Raw genomic sequence first — 20,730 nt, forward strand, 5'->3', positions numbered from 1 at the left:
TCTGTCAAAACCACAGAGGAACTTCAGCGTGACTCAGCGGGAGAAATCAGCCCGTGCTAAAAGTCAAAACCATATTTTTAGCATTAAAATATCAGAGGACAAACAAAGACACAAGCTAATGAGGGAACATGAGAAACCAGCGGCAGGAGGAAAAAGATAGATGTGAGTTTGATCAAATTTAAGGCTATAACACGTCTTAATTATCTATATATAAGAAGTCCTACATTTGGGGACGGAAGAAATGCAGTATGCCCTAATGTGATCGTTAAACTTTAAAAGGCTGTGTTTAAATAAAATAAATGTGCTCACTGTGCATTTAATTGAAAAACAAGTGTTGATATATTGTGCAAAAGCTTATTTCAATACATATGTAGTTACAATCACCCTTTGACTTTGCTTGAGGTTTTAGGTTATTTAGGTTATTTCATATTAGTGGAAAGAAAATATCCTGAGGACACGTGTAAGTGTTTATTTTATTGCACTTTATCTTTTTGCATCTATAGATTTCAACTGAAACACATATCTCTAAGCACTTAAATGCACCAAAACTTAGTTTTATTCCTATCTATATTCTGAAGGTTTTTTAGGCTCCACGAAAGCGTGATGAATGGAAAATGCCGACACTAGTGCACTTGAATTTCCATCAACTCAAATTCAGATTGTTCTTAATGCTGCATGCGCCTAAACTTTTGCCAAAGATGTTTTTTGTTGTTGTTGTTGTTGTTGTTGTTGTTGTTTTATGGCAAGAAAAAATGTGGAGTTTGAATTAATAATAATACACAAGAAACTAAAAATTTATTTTATAATTCATTTTTAAGATAACATCTGAGTGCAAGCAGTCTACACAGTGCACACTGCAGTGCAAAAAAAAATCAATGTTTTAAACTAAATGCTATATTATTTTAAATGGTAGAAAACAGTAGAATGCTACATTGTTTCAAACTGTAGAATTCAGTAGAATGCTACATTGTTTCAAACTGTAGAATTCAGTAGATTGCTACATTGTTTCAAAAAGTAGAATTCAGTAGATTGCTACATTGTTTCAAACTGTAGAATTCAGTAGAATGCTACATTGTTTCATACTGTAGAATTCAGTAGAATGCTACATTGTTTCATACTGTAGAATTCAGTAGATTGCTACATTGTTTCAAAAAGTAGAATTCAGTAGAATGCTACATTGTTTCATACTGTAGAATTCAGTAGAAAAAAAGAGAAATCTAAAAAGCGCTCTATAAAAGCATCAAACTCTAATATGTCAAAGTGAAACTTTGCATCTGGCTTCATCCAGCGTTCATATTTATTTTCTGGAAACACACATTAGTGAAGATTCAATTACACGATGCCTCACTTTCATATTTAAACATACTATTACAGAAATGTAGTAATGCAAAATAAATTCCCCTTATTTACTGTGATTAATCTACATGCAGATATCTATTCGTTAACATCTTGTCCTGTAATTGAGTATAGATTAAGTATGGATTTTTCTATATGGAAGTACTGTATGGTGCTCATTTTATTTGTTCAGGTCCAAAACTAGAACAAGCTAAAGAAGAAACTGAAGTAAAAGCAAAGAAAAGAAAGAGCGAGAGCCGTACACATGCAGCATCTGTGCTCAATGTGTGCGTTTTTCCGGAGTGATGTTCCATCTGTGGCATTCCCGTCCGATTCCAGCCTTCTTCCGGATTTCATTCCCACTTCCAGATTCACGGTCCTTTGGATTAGCAGGGTTTATAAAGATGTGTGTCTGAATCCAGCAACACGTCAGGATCTCTCAAGGAAACTGTCAGACACGGGGAAGAATGAGAAAGATGGTTTATCTCGCTGAATGATATTTGTCCGTGTGTGGAATGTGTTTTGGACGTTTGGCGTCTGTGTGCAGTCAAATGTAGAGTATTAAAACGAGCGCAGTGATCCTCATGTGTTCTGTATGGTGATTCAGATCACTGCAGCAGATTTCACTGTGTTTGGACGCAGGTCATGCGTGTGCTCGCTGTTTGACCTCTGGTTTGACCTCTGAGTGTTCTGGGGCGCAACCTGGTAAATGTTCAGATCAGAACAGAGCACGGTGAATCCTGTGTGTGTGTGTGTGTGTGTGGAAGAGGTATATTTTGTGTTATTTTCCCTGTTTTGATTAGGCACATGTATCCACAATAGTAGAAAACACCTTTTTTTTCAGTATTGACATTTATAAAACTTAAAAATATATATATTTACATATAAAAAGATTTTGATCATTGTTTATGATTTTACAGTTGCAGTGATGGCAGAATGTACTTTGTTTTACTCTGTGGTTATGGTATTTTTCTTCTATTTTATTTTATTTATTGTTCTGAGAGAGAGGGATAGTCCTTTAATTTGTCATGTTTGAAGGTTTACAGTAATAAATGGCTTTGCTTCCTTCTTTCAGATGGGCTTATGATGCATAAACGTCTAGAAAACTTGTTTTCATCTTAATTTTTGATGAGTTTAGAGTCATAACAACTCTACTGTGTTTTTTTTACTCTATTGTCACCATTGTGTATTTATGTGAGCAATTAGATTTACACTAATTATGATGCTTTATAATATATTTGACAGTTATGTACTTAATTTGACTCTATGGTAGTCATTTGTTTTGTTTTAAACGAGGTTTACATTGATCTGCTTTGTTTACAGTACATTACATACAGTACTCTTCTCTATGGTACATTTTCATGAGAAATGGCAATGACTTTAGTAGTTAGCGTAGTGAATAGCACCGTTGTTGTATTCAAAAGGCCTACATTAAACCTATTTTGTCCGTTTCGGAGCTGGGGTCAGAGCAGAAGCGCAGGAGAACATGAGCAGGACTCTGTAATTGGGCTCATTTGATTATGACTGGATGAGGTCACGAGACTTTAACAATATTTGCTGTGTGTGTGTGTGTGTGTGTGTGTGTCTGGCGGCGGTCCCGGCCCGGCCCAGTGCAGTTAAAGGCAGAATGCATTCAAGCATGTTCCTCTATATAATTAACAGCCTGTAGACGAGTGTTTGTGAGACTTTGAGAAGGTCTTTATTCTGCTAATACCAGATCTCACATCCAAAGAGAGGCCTGCTCGTCGCTTCTTTGTTCTCCTAACATCAGTAAAACAAAAAAACATCAAGTCAGACATCTTCATTCTCTCAGAGCAGAGCAACTAGTCGACGCTTGGTTGTTGATCAGAGCGTTTGACTCGAATAACCTCGGCGTTTGTGAGCTTCGCGACAGCTGTCCGCTCAACATGCGACCGCCGCTGATTTCTCAGTTCTTTCAGTCGCGCTCTGTTTGTTTTGGCTTGTTCTCGCAGGTTTAAAAGAGTTTTTAAAAGCGTGTTTCTAGATTTAATTGATTGCTAATATTCCAATCTCTGTGTCTTTAAACAGGTAAAACGGAGAGAGCATCGTATTCCTACGGACGGGACTCCAGCATTCACGGCTGTCAGGTAAGAGTCTCTCTCAGATCAGAGTCTCTGGAAGAAATGTGTCTCTGTTTGTGACTTTGGCTCTGATCTCTTCAGAAACTAGTTTTGAATCACTGTATATGTGATTAAAAGCCACAGAAATGAGAAAAAAAGCCATCACGGAAATTAGCATTTTTCTAGTTATGCTCATTTTCTGCGACTCTTTCTTTAGGGTTCTTTCCAAAATTATTATCTAAAAAAATTTTAATCTTTATTCAGTCATCACAGATGATCCAAAAATGCATGCATATATATATGCAATATATATCTTTATTTATATTAATTAAATAATTATATATATTTTTTAATAAATATATATAAATAAAGAAATATATATAAATATATTTAGTGCAATTAAATATAAAATATCACATTTTTATTTTACAAAATAAATAAATACGTTGATGAATTTTATATATATTTTTTAATTGTATATATTTATTCATATTTAAAAAAAATAATTCAATGCAATACGTTTAATAAGTATAAAATATTATATTTCTAGTTGTGTGTATAGATCCTTATTATATACATAATTATAAATATATTTAGTGCAATTAAATGTAAAATATCACATTTCTATTTTACAAAACAAATAAATACTTTATGAATTTTATATATATATATTTTAATTTTATATATTTATTCATATTAAAAAAATTATTCAGTGCAATACGTTTAATAAGTAATAAAATATTAAATTTTTAGTTGTGTGTATAGATCCTCATTCAATCATCAGAAATGACTGGAAAAGTCATGGAAAATGATGTAATCCCATGGGAAAGTGTGGGAAACCTGATCTGCAGAAGGCAGAAGTCTCAGTCTGATCTCAGTCATCTCTGTGTTGTGAAGCAGAACGTCCTGAGATCATTAGTGATTTTCTTTTTTCAGTTAGTAATGTCAGTGTTGTGCTGACAGTGGTTGTGTGCTTCTTGGTGTCAGGTAGATTGTAAGTGTGCTGTCTGGAGTGAAGGGCAGCTGCTGGAGTTTCTGTAGTGGAATTAATAAATGAACAGGCGGTTTGTTTGCATTGCAGTCGTACCGCTAGCAGATGGCCTCTGTTAAAGCACATATATGAATTCCTGCAGATCACCGTGTGTGTGTGTGTGTGTGTGTAGTCTCTCACCAGCCCATCGTGTTTACATTAAGAGACATATGGATGTTCAAAAGACAGATACAACATCAAGAATAGACCTGTTTCCATTCAGCTGCTCCATCCTGAATTCATTTAGTTCACTTTTTTCATGTTTGTCATCTTCACCCAACAAAATTAGTTATGTATGTATATATGTATGTATGCATGCATGCACTTAAGTATTTAGCCATTCATTATCATCTATAAAAAACTTTTTTTATTTGTTAAAATCTCAAAAAAATATAAAAGTCATTTTTAATATATAATGTAAATATATATAAATATATTTAGTGCAATTAAATGTTAAATATCACATTTTTATTTTACAAAATAAATTAATACTTTATGAAAGATATATATATATTCATATGTACATTAAATTATACTTGTAATATTTCATATATGTGTTTTAAAATATGTTTTTTTTATTTTGATATTTTTTGCATAGATAATGTGCAGGACTTATTTTTTATTTTAATATGTTATATTTAAAATATATTTCGGACATTTAATGTATTTAAAATATATTTTAATATATATTTAATATATATTATATATTTTACATATATTTAAAATAATTTTCATATATATTCTGTATTTATTTTTATGCATATATATATATATATATATATATATATATATATATATATATATATATTTTTTTTTTTTTTTTATTATTTTTTTCTCTTGTTCTAGCTGATTATTTAAGAGTAGTTTCTTTTTTTAGTTTGCTCGAACAAACCGACTGACTTCCAGTGACTCTCACTTCTAGTGAGAAAGTAGTTTAACATCCAGAAAATGAGACGCTTGATGTTGAAGTCAGAAGAATGGCAGTCATGGAGACGCTCCTGATTAATCCAGCATGCAAACGCAGTCTGAAGTGATGTGATTGGTGTTCAAATGTAAGTGTTTGAGGTCCGTGAGTTTGTGGAAAGTTTTGTGTTTGTGGGTCGCCGGCAGGGTCTTCAGGACTGAATTAATCTTTCCTGACAGTTTACAAGACGAAGCCATCAGAGTACGGCAGACTGACGGGATGTGAGTGACACAACAGCGCTTGTGTGGCTTTAAACTCCTGCGCCGCTTGGAATTCTGGGAAGAGTTTCTGAGACGATCCTCATCTGCCTCCATCAGCTCAGAACGCTCTCATTTATCCTCACTAGATTGCTTTTAACAGAAAGTGAGGTTTAAAGCACTCATAACTATTCTATTGGTTATATTAGGGTTAATAATTAATTCGGAATATTGCACAATCATAAATATAAAAATATTATAAAAACATTAAGAATGAAAAGAAGAATAGAATAATGGTAGGGGCTTTATGAATAAAACACTTGTTGTCTTTGACACGTTTGTTTTATTATTTTTTGTGCTGTCAAACGATTAATCGCGATTAGTCACATTCATTTCATATATATACACACACATAATGAATATAAACATTACACTCACATATGTTAGGTTTCAAAATGTTTCCATTCAAAAAGTGAAACTTGTATATTATATTCATTCATTACACACAGACTGATATATTTCAAATGTTTATTTCATTTCATTTTGATGGTTATAACTGACAACTAAGGAAAATCTCAAATTCAGTATCTCAGAAAATTAGAATATAACTTAAGACCAATACAAAGAAAAGATTTTTAGAAATCTTGGCCAACTGAAAAGTATGAGCATGTACAGCACTCAGTGCTTAGTTGTGTCTCCTTGTGTCTGAATGACTGCAGCAATGCGGCGTGGCATGGAGTGGATCAGTCTGTGGCACTGCTCAGGTGTTATGAGAGACCAGGATGCTCTGATAGTGGCCTTCAGCTCTTCTGCATTCTTGGGTCTGGCATCTCACATCTTCCTCTTCACAATACCCCACATATTTTCTATGGGGTTAAGGTCAGGCGAGTTTTCTGGCCAATTAAGAACAGGGATACCATGGAACTTAAACCAGGTACAGGTAGCTTTAGCACTGTATGCAGGTGCAGAGTCCGGTTGGAAAATGAAATCTGCATCTCCATAAAATTGGTCAGCAGCAGGAAGCATGAAGTGCTCTAAAACTTCCTGGTATACGGCTGTGTTGACCTTTGACCTCAGAAAACACAGTGGACCAACACCAGCAGATGAAATGGCACCCCAAACCATCACTGACTGTGGAAACTTACACTGAACCTCAAGCAACGTGGATTGTGTGCCTCTCCTCTCTTCCTCCAGACTCTGGGACCCTGATATCCAAAGGAAATGCTTATTTACTTTCATCAGAGCACATAACTGTGGACCACTCAGCAGCAGTCCAGTCCTTTCTGAAGCGAGATGCTTCTGACGCTGTCTGTTGTTCAGAGTGTCTTGACACAAGGAATGCGAAGCTGAAACCCATGTCTTGCAGACGTCTGTGTGTAGTGATTCTTGAAGCACTGACTCCAGCTGCAGTCCACTCTTTGTGAATCTCCCCCACATTTTTGAATGGTTTTGTTTCACAATCCTCTCCAGGGTGTGGTTATCCCTATTGCTTATACACTTTTTTCTACCACATCTTTTCCTTCTCTTCACCTCTCTATTAATGTGCTTGGACACAGAGCTCTGGGAACAGCCAGCCTCTTTTGCAATGACCTTTTGTGTCTTGCCCTCCTTGTGCAAGGTGTCAATGGTCATCTTTTGGTCAACTGTCTTGTCAGCAGTCTTCCCCATGATTGTGTAGCCTACAGAACTAGACTGAGAGACGCTTTAAAGGCTTTGCAGGTGTTTTGAGTTAATTAGCTGGTGTGGCACCAGGTGTCTTCAATATTGAACCTTTTCACAATATTCTAATTTTCTGAGATACTGAGTTTGGGATTTCCCTTAGTTGTCAGTTATAAACATCAAAATTAATATAAATAAACATTTGAAATATATCAGTCTGTGTGTTATGAATGAATATAATATACAAGTTTCACTTTTTGAATGGAATTAGTGAAATAAATCAACTTTTTGATGATATTCTAATTATATGATCAGCACCTGTATACCAGTGTTATTTTAGTATCACCGACATGTTACAGTTTTTGTAAATATTTTGAACTAGATTTTATTTTTGTTAGTTTTATGTTATGTAAAGTTTCGTATTGATTTTATTTTCATTAAAATTGTAGTAATTTTGTTTTATTATTAAAAACATTTTTTTATTGTGTTTTATTCAGTTAGGTTATTCAACTATAGCCAAATAATAATAATAATAATAAAAAAAAAATTAAAGTTTAAGATTATAAGTTTTTATATTTTATTTTAGGTAAAGTTTATTTTAATAAAATTAATGAAAATAATTTTTTATGGTTTCAGTTGTAGTTAACAATATTTTTATTTTTATTCTAACAATCATTAAATATAAAATAAAGTTAAATTTAAAGCTTTCATCACTGTTAATATTGCTCATATTATGGTTAATTATTTATTTTTAATGTCACACAACCCTAAATATAAAATAAAATATCTTGTACCAAAACATTTTCTTTTCTTTTCTTTTCTTTTATTTTTAGGGTTGTGCATCATTCAGAATTGAATTATTAATGCTGTCTAGATTTCAATTCAGTTCCCAAATTTGATTTGAAGTTGCAAACATGATGTTGAATTACAGTTCAAATGTGAATGTAAGGAAGTGGAATTAAAATAAATTTAAGTAAAAAAAAAAACTTTACATTTTAACAATAAATCAAAGTTGCTTAAAACAAATATTGTATGGTGGCTCGATAAAGAAAAAGTTAAAAAAAATATATATATTAAAAGTCTGCGGGCTTTCAGTTTATCTTTCACATTAGCTGTTGAATTTCTTTGAATTATATTCTGTCCACTTCTGCTTCCTGTAGGTGTAGCCAATGCAATGCAATTCAAATCAAAAGTGAGTGAATTCAGTAAAGTCTGAAGGAAATAAAACACCTAGCAACCAGAGCAGCCTACATCGCAACATTGTTACATTTTAATATTTTGGAAACATTAGTAACGGCACAGGCTAGCACTGTCTATCTGCTGAAAAACTAGTTTATTAATCTAATGGTGGGAAAGCACACACACACACACACACACACACACAGGACCTCAGCTGGTCGTATCACACACACACACACACACACACACACAGGGTCTCAGCTGGTCGTGTGCTGTAATATAACACAAAAAAATAATAATGGCTGGAAATGATGTACAAAGTCGACATGAATGATTACCATGTGATTGTTTGTTATGTGTGTGGATGGATATAAGTGAGTTACAGTATGAAGATGAGTTTACAGCAACACAAATAAACATATTACACACACACACACACACACACATAAACAGACAGCAGTGTAGAGGTAAAGATGGCGTTTGGACTCATGAGTCACATGACAATGTCATTTACATTACATTTACATTCATGCATGTAGCAGACGCTTTTATCCAAAGCAACTTACAGTGCACTCAGGATATACATTCTTTTACCAGTATTTACACTGTGTGTGTGTGTGTGTGTGAGAGATTACAGCTGCAGCTCATATGGAAACATGTGTGTCTGTGTGTGTGTCAGAGAGAAAGAGAGAGAGAGAGAGAGAGAGAGAGAGAGAGAGAGAGAGAGAGAGAGAGAGAGAAAGTCAGGGAGAGTTTCTGATGCATTAGTCTTCTGTAGAAACATCTTAGGAATGTGTTTGTGTTTCCTGTGCAGAGTTTTAGCGTGTGATTGCGTTATGGTTTGAGGTGAAGGATGCACACACACACGCACACACACACATACACAAACACACACACACACACACACGTCTATTCACTTGCTTCAGTTCATGTGTGAGCTCTGCTGTTTATTGGCTGACGATGTTGACCAACCAGAAGATAATATTTATTGCAAAAAGATTACTGTGCATGTATTCTTATAAAATATAGTAAATAAAATAGTAAATAACTAGATTTTAAGGTAATATTTCAACGATTTAATAAATTATCAATTAAAAATATAAAATTATTTAATATTTTTTAGTAATTGGAATGCTTTTTTTATTTAAAATTAATTTTCATTTTAAGTGATTTTACGTAGAACATAGTAAATCTTTTTGATATTTTATTTACATTTTTCATTTTAAAAATATTCATTTCAATTTTATTTGTATGATTTAATTATTAACTCTATTATATTATTTAGATTTTCATTTTAAAATTAAGTATATTAATTTTACATTTTAATGAGTTAATTTAATTATTAGCTTCTCATTAACTCATTTTTATATAATTTAAATTTAAATTATTTATTGTCATGTGATTTTTTTTCATGAATTCATGAACTTCTCATCAGTTTATTTTGACTGTTTTTGTTTTAAAATTATTTATTGTTATAAAATTTTTAATTAATTACAATTATTTATGTTAATTTTAGATTTTAATCATTTAATTAATTATTAGCTTCTTGTTAACTAATGATGTATTCATGTTTCATTTAATGTAATCATGTTATTTTTTTTAGAAATTCAGTAATTGTCATCAACTCATTTTGCTTTTTATTTTCAATTTATTATTACAGTTTTTTATAAACATACATTTTATTTCTATATCACATTTCACACAAAGATAATTTAAAGTACTTGACATAAAAATGATTTTAAATAATTATAATCACTACATATGTACAAAAAAAAAAGCAATAGATTAAAAATGGGCTTCTAATGTTTTAAAACAGCTAAGAATAAAACATGGTTTTATTTAACTATAGAATAACCCTGGGAGCCGTTCACACTCAGGAAGCGTCCGGGATGTTTTTGACGTGATTCTTCGCTCTGTTTGGCTTTCTGTAACATTCACGTCTCATTTATGATTTGATGTTTAACTCAAGATATTTTTTCTTTGAAAAAGCGATGATTTACACTTATGCATGTGTGTTTGTGTGTGTGTGTGTGTGACGACTCCTCGTGTCTCTCTGATATTTAGCTGCTTGTCTGCTCGAGTACTTTTCTCCTTGTTGCACGTCAAAGTGTTAATTGCCCCTTGTTAAAAGCCCCGCTGTAAAAAGGCCCGTGTGTGTGTCTCTTCACCTGCCGTCTCTTTGCATCCAATTCCTCTTCCTGTGCTAAAGCTCTGCTAGGTGACGAGAGCCAGAAATCAGTGTGAGGACACACACACACACACACATGCTGCCGGTTATTTTGAGCCTCCGCTAACATCACCTCCACTTTAATGGGTTTACAAATATTCATTTATCCCGGCATTTACCTATTCACTGCGTTTGAGCGCGCAGATAAAAGGCTGTGGATGTCTGAGGACGAGTGTGTGATGGAGGCGAGAGTGAGACGCAGATGCAGACAGGATGAGGAGAGGTGTGTAGATTTCCTCTCTCCTTCCTCCGTTTGAGAGGTGTTTGTCTCCGAGTGTGAAGCGCTCGTCTTTTGACTGTGGAGGCTGTGTCCTGAGCACAGAGGATTGTGGGATAGGCCACATCATGTCTTCATGTGTTTAAAGAGGCGTGTTTTATTGCTCAGAAGTGTCTCTATCAGAGCTCTGCAGTGTAAGGCCACTCAGGATTGAATACTAGCAGACTGCATACTATTTAAAAGATGATATAGTATACAACAATACACTTTTCAAGAAGTCATGTCACATGACCTCACTGCGTAGTATTTTAATCTATTATTATATATTACACTATACAATCATGTACACAGATTACTATTAAATGTACGTTCTTAAAGGGATAGTTCACCCAAGATTTGCCATCATTTACTCAACATCATGTCATTACACACCTGTATGAATGACTTTCTTAACATAAAAGAAGATATTTTGAGAAATTCAAGACATTTTTGTCCATACAGAAGATATCCCATATATTACACATGGGGTTCAGGTCAGGCATGTTGGCTGGTCAATCAAGCACATTAATATCGTGGTCAGCAAACCACAAGGAAGTGGTTTTTTCACTGTGCGCAGGTGCTAAAGTCCTGCTGGAAAATGAAATCAGCATCTCCATAAAGCTTGACAGCAGATGGAAACATAAAGGTCTCCGAAACCTCCTGGTAGATGGCTGCATTGACCGGCAACACCGGCAGACGTCACAGCACCCAAATCATCACTGACTTCAGAAACTTCACACTGGACTTTGGATTCTGTGCCTCTCCAGTCTTCCTCCAGACTACAGACCTTGCTTTACAATGAAATGCAAAATGTACTTTCTTCTGAAAAAAGGATTTTGGAGCACCGAGCAACAGTCCAGTTCTTTTTCTCCTTAGCAGGTGAGATTCTTCTGATGTTGTTTCCATTTCAGAAGTGGCTCGGTCACTCTTTTCCTGAAGACGTCTGAGTGTGTAACTCTTGATGTACTCACTCCAGCTTCAGTCCACTTCTTGTGAAACTCTCCCAATTGTTTGAATCTGCTTTGCTTTACAGTATTCTCAAGCTTGCGGTCTTCCCGGTTGCTCATGCGCCTTTTCCTATCCAATTTCTTCCTTCCAGTCAACTTTCATTTAATATGCTTTGATACAGCACTCTGTGAACAGCCAGCCCTTAAAGACTTTCTGTGACTTAATAATAAAAATAAGTAAGACTCTTTTGCTCATCAAGGCTGCATTTGTTTGATCAAAAATACAATGCAAATACATGTATTTTAATATGTAATTTATTTCTGTGATGCGAAGCTGTATTTTCAGCAGCCATATTGAGACGCCTGAGAAGTGTTTTAAACAGTATGCAGTGTTCAGTCGGCTAGTATTCCATTCTGAGGATGATGATGAAATGTTCACACTGCTCTGGAATGCCATCACACACACACACACACACACACACACACTCGCTCAGCACTGAGTAATGAGGCAGTGATGAGCGTGTCCCGCAGTGCAGGGGTCAGAGGTCAGAGAACTGTCTCAGCTGCTGCCGAGGAGCAGTGATGACACAGCAGTGTGTGTGTGTGTGTGTGTGTGTGGTGAACTACTCCACCTTTACGCACCCACCGTTATTTCCCAAAACACACACACACACACACACACACACACACACACACACACACACACGTGTCAGAGCTCTGCAGGAGGAAACTGATGCATGCATGTGTCCTCCAGCCATTAATTATCAGAACACAGAACAGCACACCTGTACACAAACACACACACACACACACACACACACCTGTACACACACACTGATGCTAAAACACACACACACACACACACACACACACACACACACACATATATATGAGTTTATGTGTCTGTCAGTCTGTAACACACCACAATGGATGAACACGACTGTTAATGCGTAATTTAAGGTTGTTAATGCACATAATCTGCAAGCTACTATATTATATTATACTTCATGTATTTATTTATTTATTTTTGGAGATTACAGAATTACAGAATTTATAGTTCTAGGTGGACCATCCCTTTAATTTGGATGTTAATTGCTCTTTCTTTGATCGTGTATTCACCATGAAAGAAGATATGAGCTACTCAGCTTCAGCATCCGGTGTGCCTTGTTTTGGGTGAGGTGTGGAGCGGTGATGCTGTGTGCTGTTCTGAACAGACACAGATCATGTGATGTAAGTAAGAAACACTCTTTAAACTGGATGCTGATGAGGGTGCGGTGGTTTCTCCCACGGTGCTGCTGTCTGCACTCATTAGTTTCAGGTTTGATCTCTCTCGGTCGCTGGGAAGGAGCGATGTCTGATGTTCTCTGGGTTTGGCTGGAGTTTAACGGCGGGGTGGGCCTCGTCTACGGTGGCCCGCTGTGGCCAAATCTCATGGGCATCTGAGGGCCGCGGGTCCGAGGGGAACGGGCCCCCCGTGGGTCCACCAGACCTGCAGACCGCGGGCCATTTAGCATGGACCGACCCGAGGAGATGGATGCTCGCGGGGGTCCTCATTCATCTGCTTCAGGCCTCCTGCTCTTTTTATCCTCCCTGCTTCCCTCTGCACTCCTTCTTTCACACACCAACATCCATCTCACGGCTGTGCTTCTCGGTCTCCTTCTTCATCCCCAGGACGTTTTATTGCTCAGAGGTTGCTCTCTCATTTATTATTCCACTTACTGAAGTATGTTTGTTAAAAAATTCATTAGGAGAATTAAAACAGACTCCAATGAGTCACTAGCTGTCATCCGGTAAGAATCTACAGCTTTAAAACTTAGCTCATATGTCAATTTCGACCACAAAACACGTCACATTTTATTGTATTTTTTTTATCAAGATTTGACCATCATCTGAAAGCTGAATAAATCATGTTTCACACACCACATCATGTATGGTTTGTTACGATCACACAATATTTGTCCGAGATACAGTTATTTGAAAATCGAATTGAAATGAATGAGTTCGTTTTATTGGGGAAAGTTACTTTTAAAATCAATGCATTACAATATTGCATTGCTCCCTACAAAAGTAACTAATTACGTCACTTAGTTATGAACTTTGATATCTTTGCAAATATGAACTTAGTGTGAGACATCGCCGAGATTTTTCTCATGGCTCTTAATTGCAGTTTTTATCTATTTTTAATCTCATTGCATTCTACAAGAAGCATTCGAGACATTAGAGAGATCTAATTAGTCTTTAATTTTTTTCCAATAAGGATATTTTGTCTATGCATAATTAGATTTTTATTTTTGGTTGCAAACTTTGTTTGCATGAGTTCAGTGCGAATCATCGTCAAGACCTCTTGTAAAACATGAGATTACTAGAGTCTCTTTTTCATCTTGTCGCATTCTTAGAGAAGCCTTTGAAGCCACTTTCTCTTCTTTTGTCGTGTATTTTTGTTTGTTGCACTTTTCCAATTACGTTAATGTCTTGTGGGTTTCTCGCAATCATCATTTGGTGGCCAGGCAAGCATGTGCCTGCTGTTATTAATGCGGCCCGGTAATCCTTCACGGGCGTCTTCAGGTGTGTGTCATTTATCTTTGTTAATATTTCCTCTGGATGCCAGCTGGGTACCCGTGCCAGCCGGCTCCCAAACTGGGCATGAGACTCGGCATGCGGATCGCGCCGGGCCGGCTCTCTTCTTCCGTAGTTGCGAGGCAACGGCGCTTGGGAGAAAATGTCCATCCCGCTGAAAATGAGACACTTTTGTTTTAGCGTCCCCCCGTCCTGGAAAAAAACCCTATTTAACTGTGAGAGGGGCGACTTATTTAAGACAAGGACTCTTTTGTTTTAGCCTGTGAAAGGCGGCAGACCCCGCTCTCCTCCGCGGGGAAGCCTGCGACCAGGGGCCGCCGCGTAATTGGCCTATTTAGCTTGTTTTGCATGTGAATGCGGCGCTAGTCAAGCATCGCTAAGTCTGTTGTGAGAGCTGCCGTCATTTGAATTCAGCTCAGCGCAAACATTCTCCCTACTTTATCACTTCCTCTAATGAGCCCGGCCCGGGACGTTACCCCCCGAGTGTCCCTAAAAAGTTTGGGAGGAAGTTTATGTTACGTCTTGCGCCCGGGGCTCGCGCTCTTTCCCGGATCGGACTTCCGAACATCCTCTGTCCTTTCAGATAGCTTTCTTTTGGAAGGAGCGAGCGAGCTCTCGTTAGCTGGGCTTGATTAGCAGAAGTGTTCGGTGAGGACAGGGGAATGATGGGAAGAGTCTGTGCTGTGGAGCTTCGCTGGGTCACACACACTCGCAGGGATGCTGGATTGATGGATGATCTTCCTCAATTTACATATTTGGAAAAGCTTGGCTCTTATTATGAAGGTTATTTATTTTTTTCATTGTTTCCACTTTTATAATCACAATTAAAGGCATTTTGTTTACCTGTTTTTATTTAATATTGTGTACTTTAATACAACATCGCATAACTTTTTTTATGATATTTCTAGCACGTGCTTGTATACTTTATATTTCTGTCATTATTTTTTATGTAATTATACAGGTCAAATTTGTTTTTCAAATGTCATAAGTTTTATAATCCTAATTAAAGGTTGTTGTTGTTGTTGTTGTTGTTGTTTTGTACTTTTTTTTAAATATTGTGTACTTTAATGCAACATTGCATCACTTTTCAAGACATTTCAAGCATCTGTATATTTATGAAGGTCAAATGGTATTTTAAATATCACCATTTTTATAATCCTAATTAAAGGCCTTTATTTGAATTTTGCAAATGTTGTATGCTTTACTGCAATTTTGCATCACTTTTTACATGCAATTATGACTAATAAAAAAGATCAAATTGTCTTTTAAATGTCAGAATATAATTGCAATTAAAGGCATTTGTACTTTGTTAAATACTGTGTGCTTTAACTCAACATCGCAGTGCTTTTTAGCACAACTTTGACATCTTATGCATCTGTTTGTATATTTCTGTCTTTTTGTTTTGTTTTTTGATGGAGCTATGAAGGTCAAATTGTCTTTTAAACATCACAGTTTTTATATTTTAAATTGAAAGGCCTTTATTTAATTTTTTCTGAAATATTGTTTGCTTTAATGCAACATTACATCACTTTCTTAGCAAAAAATAAATAATGAAATTTGAAGCATCTTTATTTGTAATTCAATTTAAATTCATATATTTTTTTAAATATATATATATATATATATATATATATATATATATATATATATATATATATATATATATATACTGTATATATATATATACTGTATATATATATATATTATGGGTTTAATAAAACATTCCAACTTTTATTTTAATTAATATTAAAAAAAATTGCAAGAAACTGACATTTCAAGCACCTGTTTGTGAATATTTGCCATTTGTTGATCAAACTGTGGCTTCAATCATGAAGGTCAAATATTTAATATTTTTAAAGATCACAACTTTAAAATTCCTAATTAAATACTTTTTTATTTTTAGAAAAAAAAACAACAACTACTGTGTGCTTTAATAGAGCATTGCATCATTATAGCACAAACTATGCCATTTCAAGCATCTATTTGTATATTTCCGTCATTTTTTGATGAAATCATCAGCTCATCACAGACACTGTATTATGTTTCACAGATGATGAAAGGAAAACACTGTGGCACAGCAAATGCATTTATTTATTTTCAGATTTTTTATTAGTCTAGCTTCTGAATTTCAATGCATTCTAAACCAGTTTTTTATTTAATATCTGTGTCTTTGACAAACACTGCAGTCGTCGTCTTGAGAATAAAGCACGTCTCTCTGCTTGTGTTTCACTTCAGGAATGTGTTCTTGTGTGTTTTAACCTAACAGAGTGTCTCTGATGTGTGTGTCCTCTTGTGTTCGTGTCCAGTCGGGGCTCATGGGAGGCGAGGTGGGGATGGTCAGTCCGGAGACGGTGTCTCCCACCAAACTGGGCTCACAGTATTACCAGCATTATGCAGGAAACCCGCGCCGACGAGCCCTTCACAGCGACGCCATGGGTGAGCCTTCATCATCATCATCATCATCAGCCGCTGTAGTCACTCTAAAAAAGCTGCTTTATTCTGAAAGTCCTTGCATTTGTTTCATCATGTCAGGATCTTCAAGAACACACTTTCTTTTGTTCTCTTTTTTAATCTCTTCTGTCAAAAAGAGCTTGCAGTGATTATCGATTTTCTCTCTTTTTGTGCACTCAAAGACGTGTGTTTGTGTTCCTAACAATGCATCGACCCTCGGGCCTTGAGGTGCCAACCTTCAATAGGTGTCAACCTTCAGGGCAAATCACACACGCTTGTATTTCTGTCAGGAACACACACACACCGTCTCCGTCTGTCACTCACTAAACTGTGTCTCGTTGCATTTCAGTGCAACTCCAACTAAATATCTCGTCTGTCTTTGTTTTTATTTCTAGAAGTCCAGACGAAGAAGGTTCGGAAAGTTCCCCCCGGGTTGCCCTCATCAGTAAGTCAGTGTTTTTCACCTGAAGCGCTTCTGTCCGTCGCACAAAGCATGTTAAAGGCTTTGACTCTGCAGTCAAAAGGCCGCACAATAGTGTGTGAGTGTGTATTGTGTGAGGCTCGGTTAATGACGCTGGGATGTGTGTGTGTCGGAGCAGACGCCTCGCAGGACGTCCGGACAGTGTTGTGCTGTGCTTCTTTAAGAGACGGGACAGAAGGAGTCCTGATGGGACGCTTGGGTCTCGGAGAAGGTGATCGCGGATGATTCCCGCACAAGTCCGGTGTGTGTCGTTTCTGACTCGGGAAACACTTTGAGTGTCATGTGACTCATTAATGCCACATACACACCGACACACGCCTGTGTTTGAGATGCTTTGGGTGTTCGGATAGGTGTGTGTGTGTGTGTGTGTGTTGAAGGAAACCAGCTTTCAGTGTCGTACTGCTTGAAAAAATTCATGATGACTTTTAGACACCAGTTCATTTTGTGTTTAATATCAAGAATAATTTTTTTTTTTATAATGATGTATTATTTAATTTAATTATTTACAAATATTTTTATTATTATTAAATATATTAAATTGTAATTTTGCAAATACTAAGTTTGTTATATTAATGTTAATTATTTACATAAATTATAATTAAAAGTAAATAATAGCTGTTCTTATTATTTACAATTAGTTATTATTATTAATTTAAATAATAAATAATTAGTATATGATCATGACAAGATTATAACCTTGTGTTAGATTATATCTGGTGGTAGAATATTATTTAGGGAGATTAATACTTAATTTGAAGATGACAAACATTTTCATTTATCTGCACACATTATTAATGTAGAACCTTTTATTAAATTAATTTAGATATTCGTTCCCTTTATTTGTAAAATGCGCAAAAAATTGTTTCTTTTCTAAAAATGATTTGGCACAAATATAAACATTTCATATTTCTACTTTAAATTTCCCAAATGATATGTGTGTGTTATAATAATTAAGATTCTTGCTGTGCAGTTTTCAGATGTCAGTGAATGTGGTGTTTTTGGTTTCATGCACGATAACAGAAATAGTTCTGAAGGATCTTTCTTTCATGCGTGTGTGCTGAGTGAATGCAATGCACGGGATCTTTGTTCACGCTGAGCAGACGGCTGTTGAGTTGCATTCGTTGGGTTTGTGCTTCATTATGTGCTTCTCAGTTTGTCCGATTCGTTCTGTCGCTCAGCTTGTTCAGTAAAAGACCAGAAGCTTTAGAGTAAAAATAAGCATGCTGAAGAAAAAAAAACAAAAAATGCATGATTTCTGTGGATTAATATCACAGCTGTTTCTGATTTCACTAAATCAGATGTGGAAGAACTGCGAACAAATGGTGGTTTTGCTGCATAAATCATTGATTAATTGATTTTATGATGCTGTTTTGTATAATGCATGCACTGAACATTCTTAGCTGAATGTTTTGCACGGGAAAGATTATGTTGTGCATGATTTTCCCATGATCTGATTGTGTTTGTCACTGTGTTGCATCCACTCAGATGTTACTATATCAGAAGGTTCTCCTGTTTCTGCTCTCTGTGCTCACATCAGATTGTTTAAAGTATACAGTGTTAATTAAATTAAGTTTGGTCTAGCAGGATGCTCAGTCGGGACATGATCTCTTCAATTCCTGAGCTTTTCCTCCCCCTTCAGGTCACAAGTGGCACTGCGGCGTGAGTTCAGGGCCCGTCCGACTCATGCTCCTTCAGCTTTTGCTGCTTAATTCACTGTAGCTTTCTTTCAATATCAAGTCTGATTTTATAATGTATTTTTAGGCGTGATTGTGCATGGCTCTGAATAATCCCGTGTGTGTTGATTTGCGCTGGACGGAGTGTTGCACTGGAGTGTTATGGACGGATGCTGGAGTGTTTGTGTTGATGTGAAGATGAATCGTCCGTCTGCGTGTTTTAATAAGCCGAAACAGCGCAGGTTTATGGCACACTTTAGTGTTTTTTAATTGTGCTCTTGTGGTTTCTGGTGCCATGTGAGAGCATATGCCCCACAATGACATCTACAGACAATAGAGCCGTATGAGACCAGCGTGTGTGTGTGTGTGTGTGTGTGTGTGTGAAGTTCATTCGCATGCTGTGAGTTTGTTGATGTATTGTTTTAAATGAACATGTTACACACACTACCCTGTCATGTTCACTATAACATTATCAAAAACTGAATTCGTAAATTAATTGATATTATGTCATATTTCTTTACTGTATGCAAGATGAGAAATCTTAAATCTGTGCATTAGCTTCAATATTTTAACTTCATGGTAAAGCAAGTGTCATTTATTTTCCCTTTTAAAAACTACTAATGTACATACATATTTATTCTAATCTAAATTTATTGACACATATGAAAGGGTGAATCTGATAAATAACACATTTTTCTGAATAAAATATATTTAAAATGTGACATTTTCATATAAATAAGTATTTTGCATTATGAAAACAATGGCTTTTTATTTTTATTATTAAATTATTTTCATAAACATTACATGTTTTCCTTTTCAGGAATTAATTATTTCCTTTTCCTTTTTTAGAATATGATTATTTTCAGTCAAAATTCTAATTTTCTCATTCTCAATGTTTTTTTTTTCACATTTAAATTAATAAATATGAAATATTTATTGTATGAACTATATGAAAATATATAAAAATATATTTTAATTAAATACTACCATGATCTATAAATGCATTACTATAAAAATATTATTTAAATATGCTAATATGTAGTTTCAGTAATGAGAATTTAAGGTGAAAATGTGCTTAATTGTTACAATGCAACAACAACGAAAATAGTAATCTGAGAAATTATTATATTTTATTATCACTAGTAGAAATTTTGCATGAGGAAAATAAAATGCTTATTTTTTTTATATGCTATAGAAATTCTCTACTTTCTCTTTGTATTTTTTTTTTTGTATCTTTTTTTTTTTTCAGGTGAAATATAGATAGATCCTAAATATAGGATATGTTCTTGACAGGTTTTGCGAGATTCACCGTAAGATGGTAATTGAAAATGTCAGATTTCATGTGATTTTAGCCGCTCACGTCGAAAAATACAGAGGAATTTGTGTCTTTAGTTTCACTGGACGTCAGCAAACACACAAAAAACCCCAACATCAGCCGCACAACACAAGTGAAGCTGGTCTCTGTTGAGTGATGGGGGGGGGGGGGGGGGTTCAGGTGGGTCTCCATGGCGACGAGTTGAGTGACAGGTAGCGGACGGAGCAGCGTGCAGACGGAGGTAAGACTTTGGCCGCGGCCCAAAACTCAGCGAAAGAAAGAAACAGCCTCCCACACCAGCTGTCGACAGCGTTTTTGTTGGAACCAGAGTGTGAGAACCCAGTTTAAAGCTGAGTGA

At 35.6% G+C, this 20,730-nt stretch overlaps 1 protein-coding gene across 14 annotated transcripts in view; it reads left to right on the forward strand.

Annotated features, from left to right (window-relative positions):
• LOC127986079 (transcription factor 4) overlaps positions 1-20,730 on the forward strand; it is a 149,627-nt gene that overhangs the window by 69,674 nt on the left and 59,223 nt on the right. For 13 of the 14 annotated variants that reach the window (XM_052588280.1, XM_052588284.1, XM_052588278.1 and 10 more), the window contains 3 exons: positions 3,385-3,443; positions 16,759-16,888; positions 17,299-17,348. In XM_052588280.1, the coding sequence (XP_052444240.1) occupies positions 3,385-3,443; positions 16,759-16,888; positions 17,299-17,348 (239 nt within the window). Of the gene's footprint in view, positions 1-3,384; positions 3,444-15,087; positions 15,236-16,758; positions 16,889-17,298; positions 17,349-20,730 lie in introns of those variants that run through there. The other variant, XM_052588291.1, reaches the window with a different exon arrangement.

This window comes from Carassius gibelio, chromosome B21, assembly GCF_023724105.1.
Source record: "Carassius gibelio isolate Cgi1373 ecotype wild population from Czech Republic chromosome B21, carGib1.2-hapl.c, whole genome shotgun sequence".
NCBI classification, from domain to species: Eukaryota; Metazoa; Chordata; class Actinopteri; order Cypriniformes; family Cyprinidae; genus Carassius; species Carassius gibelio.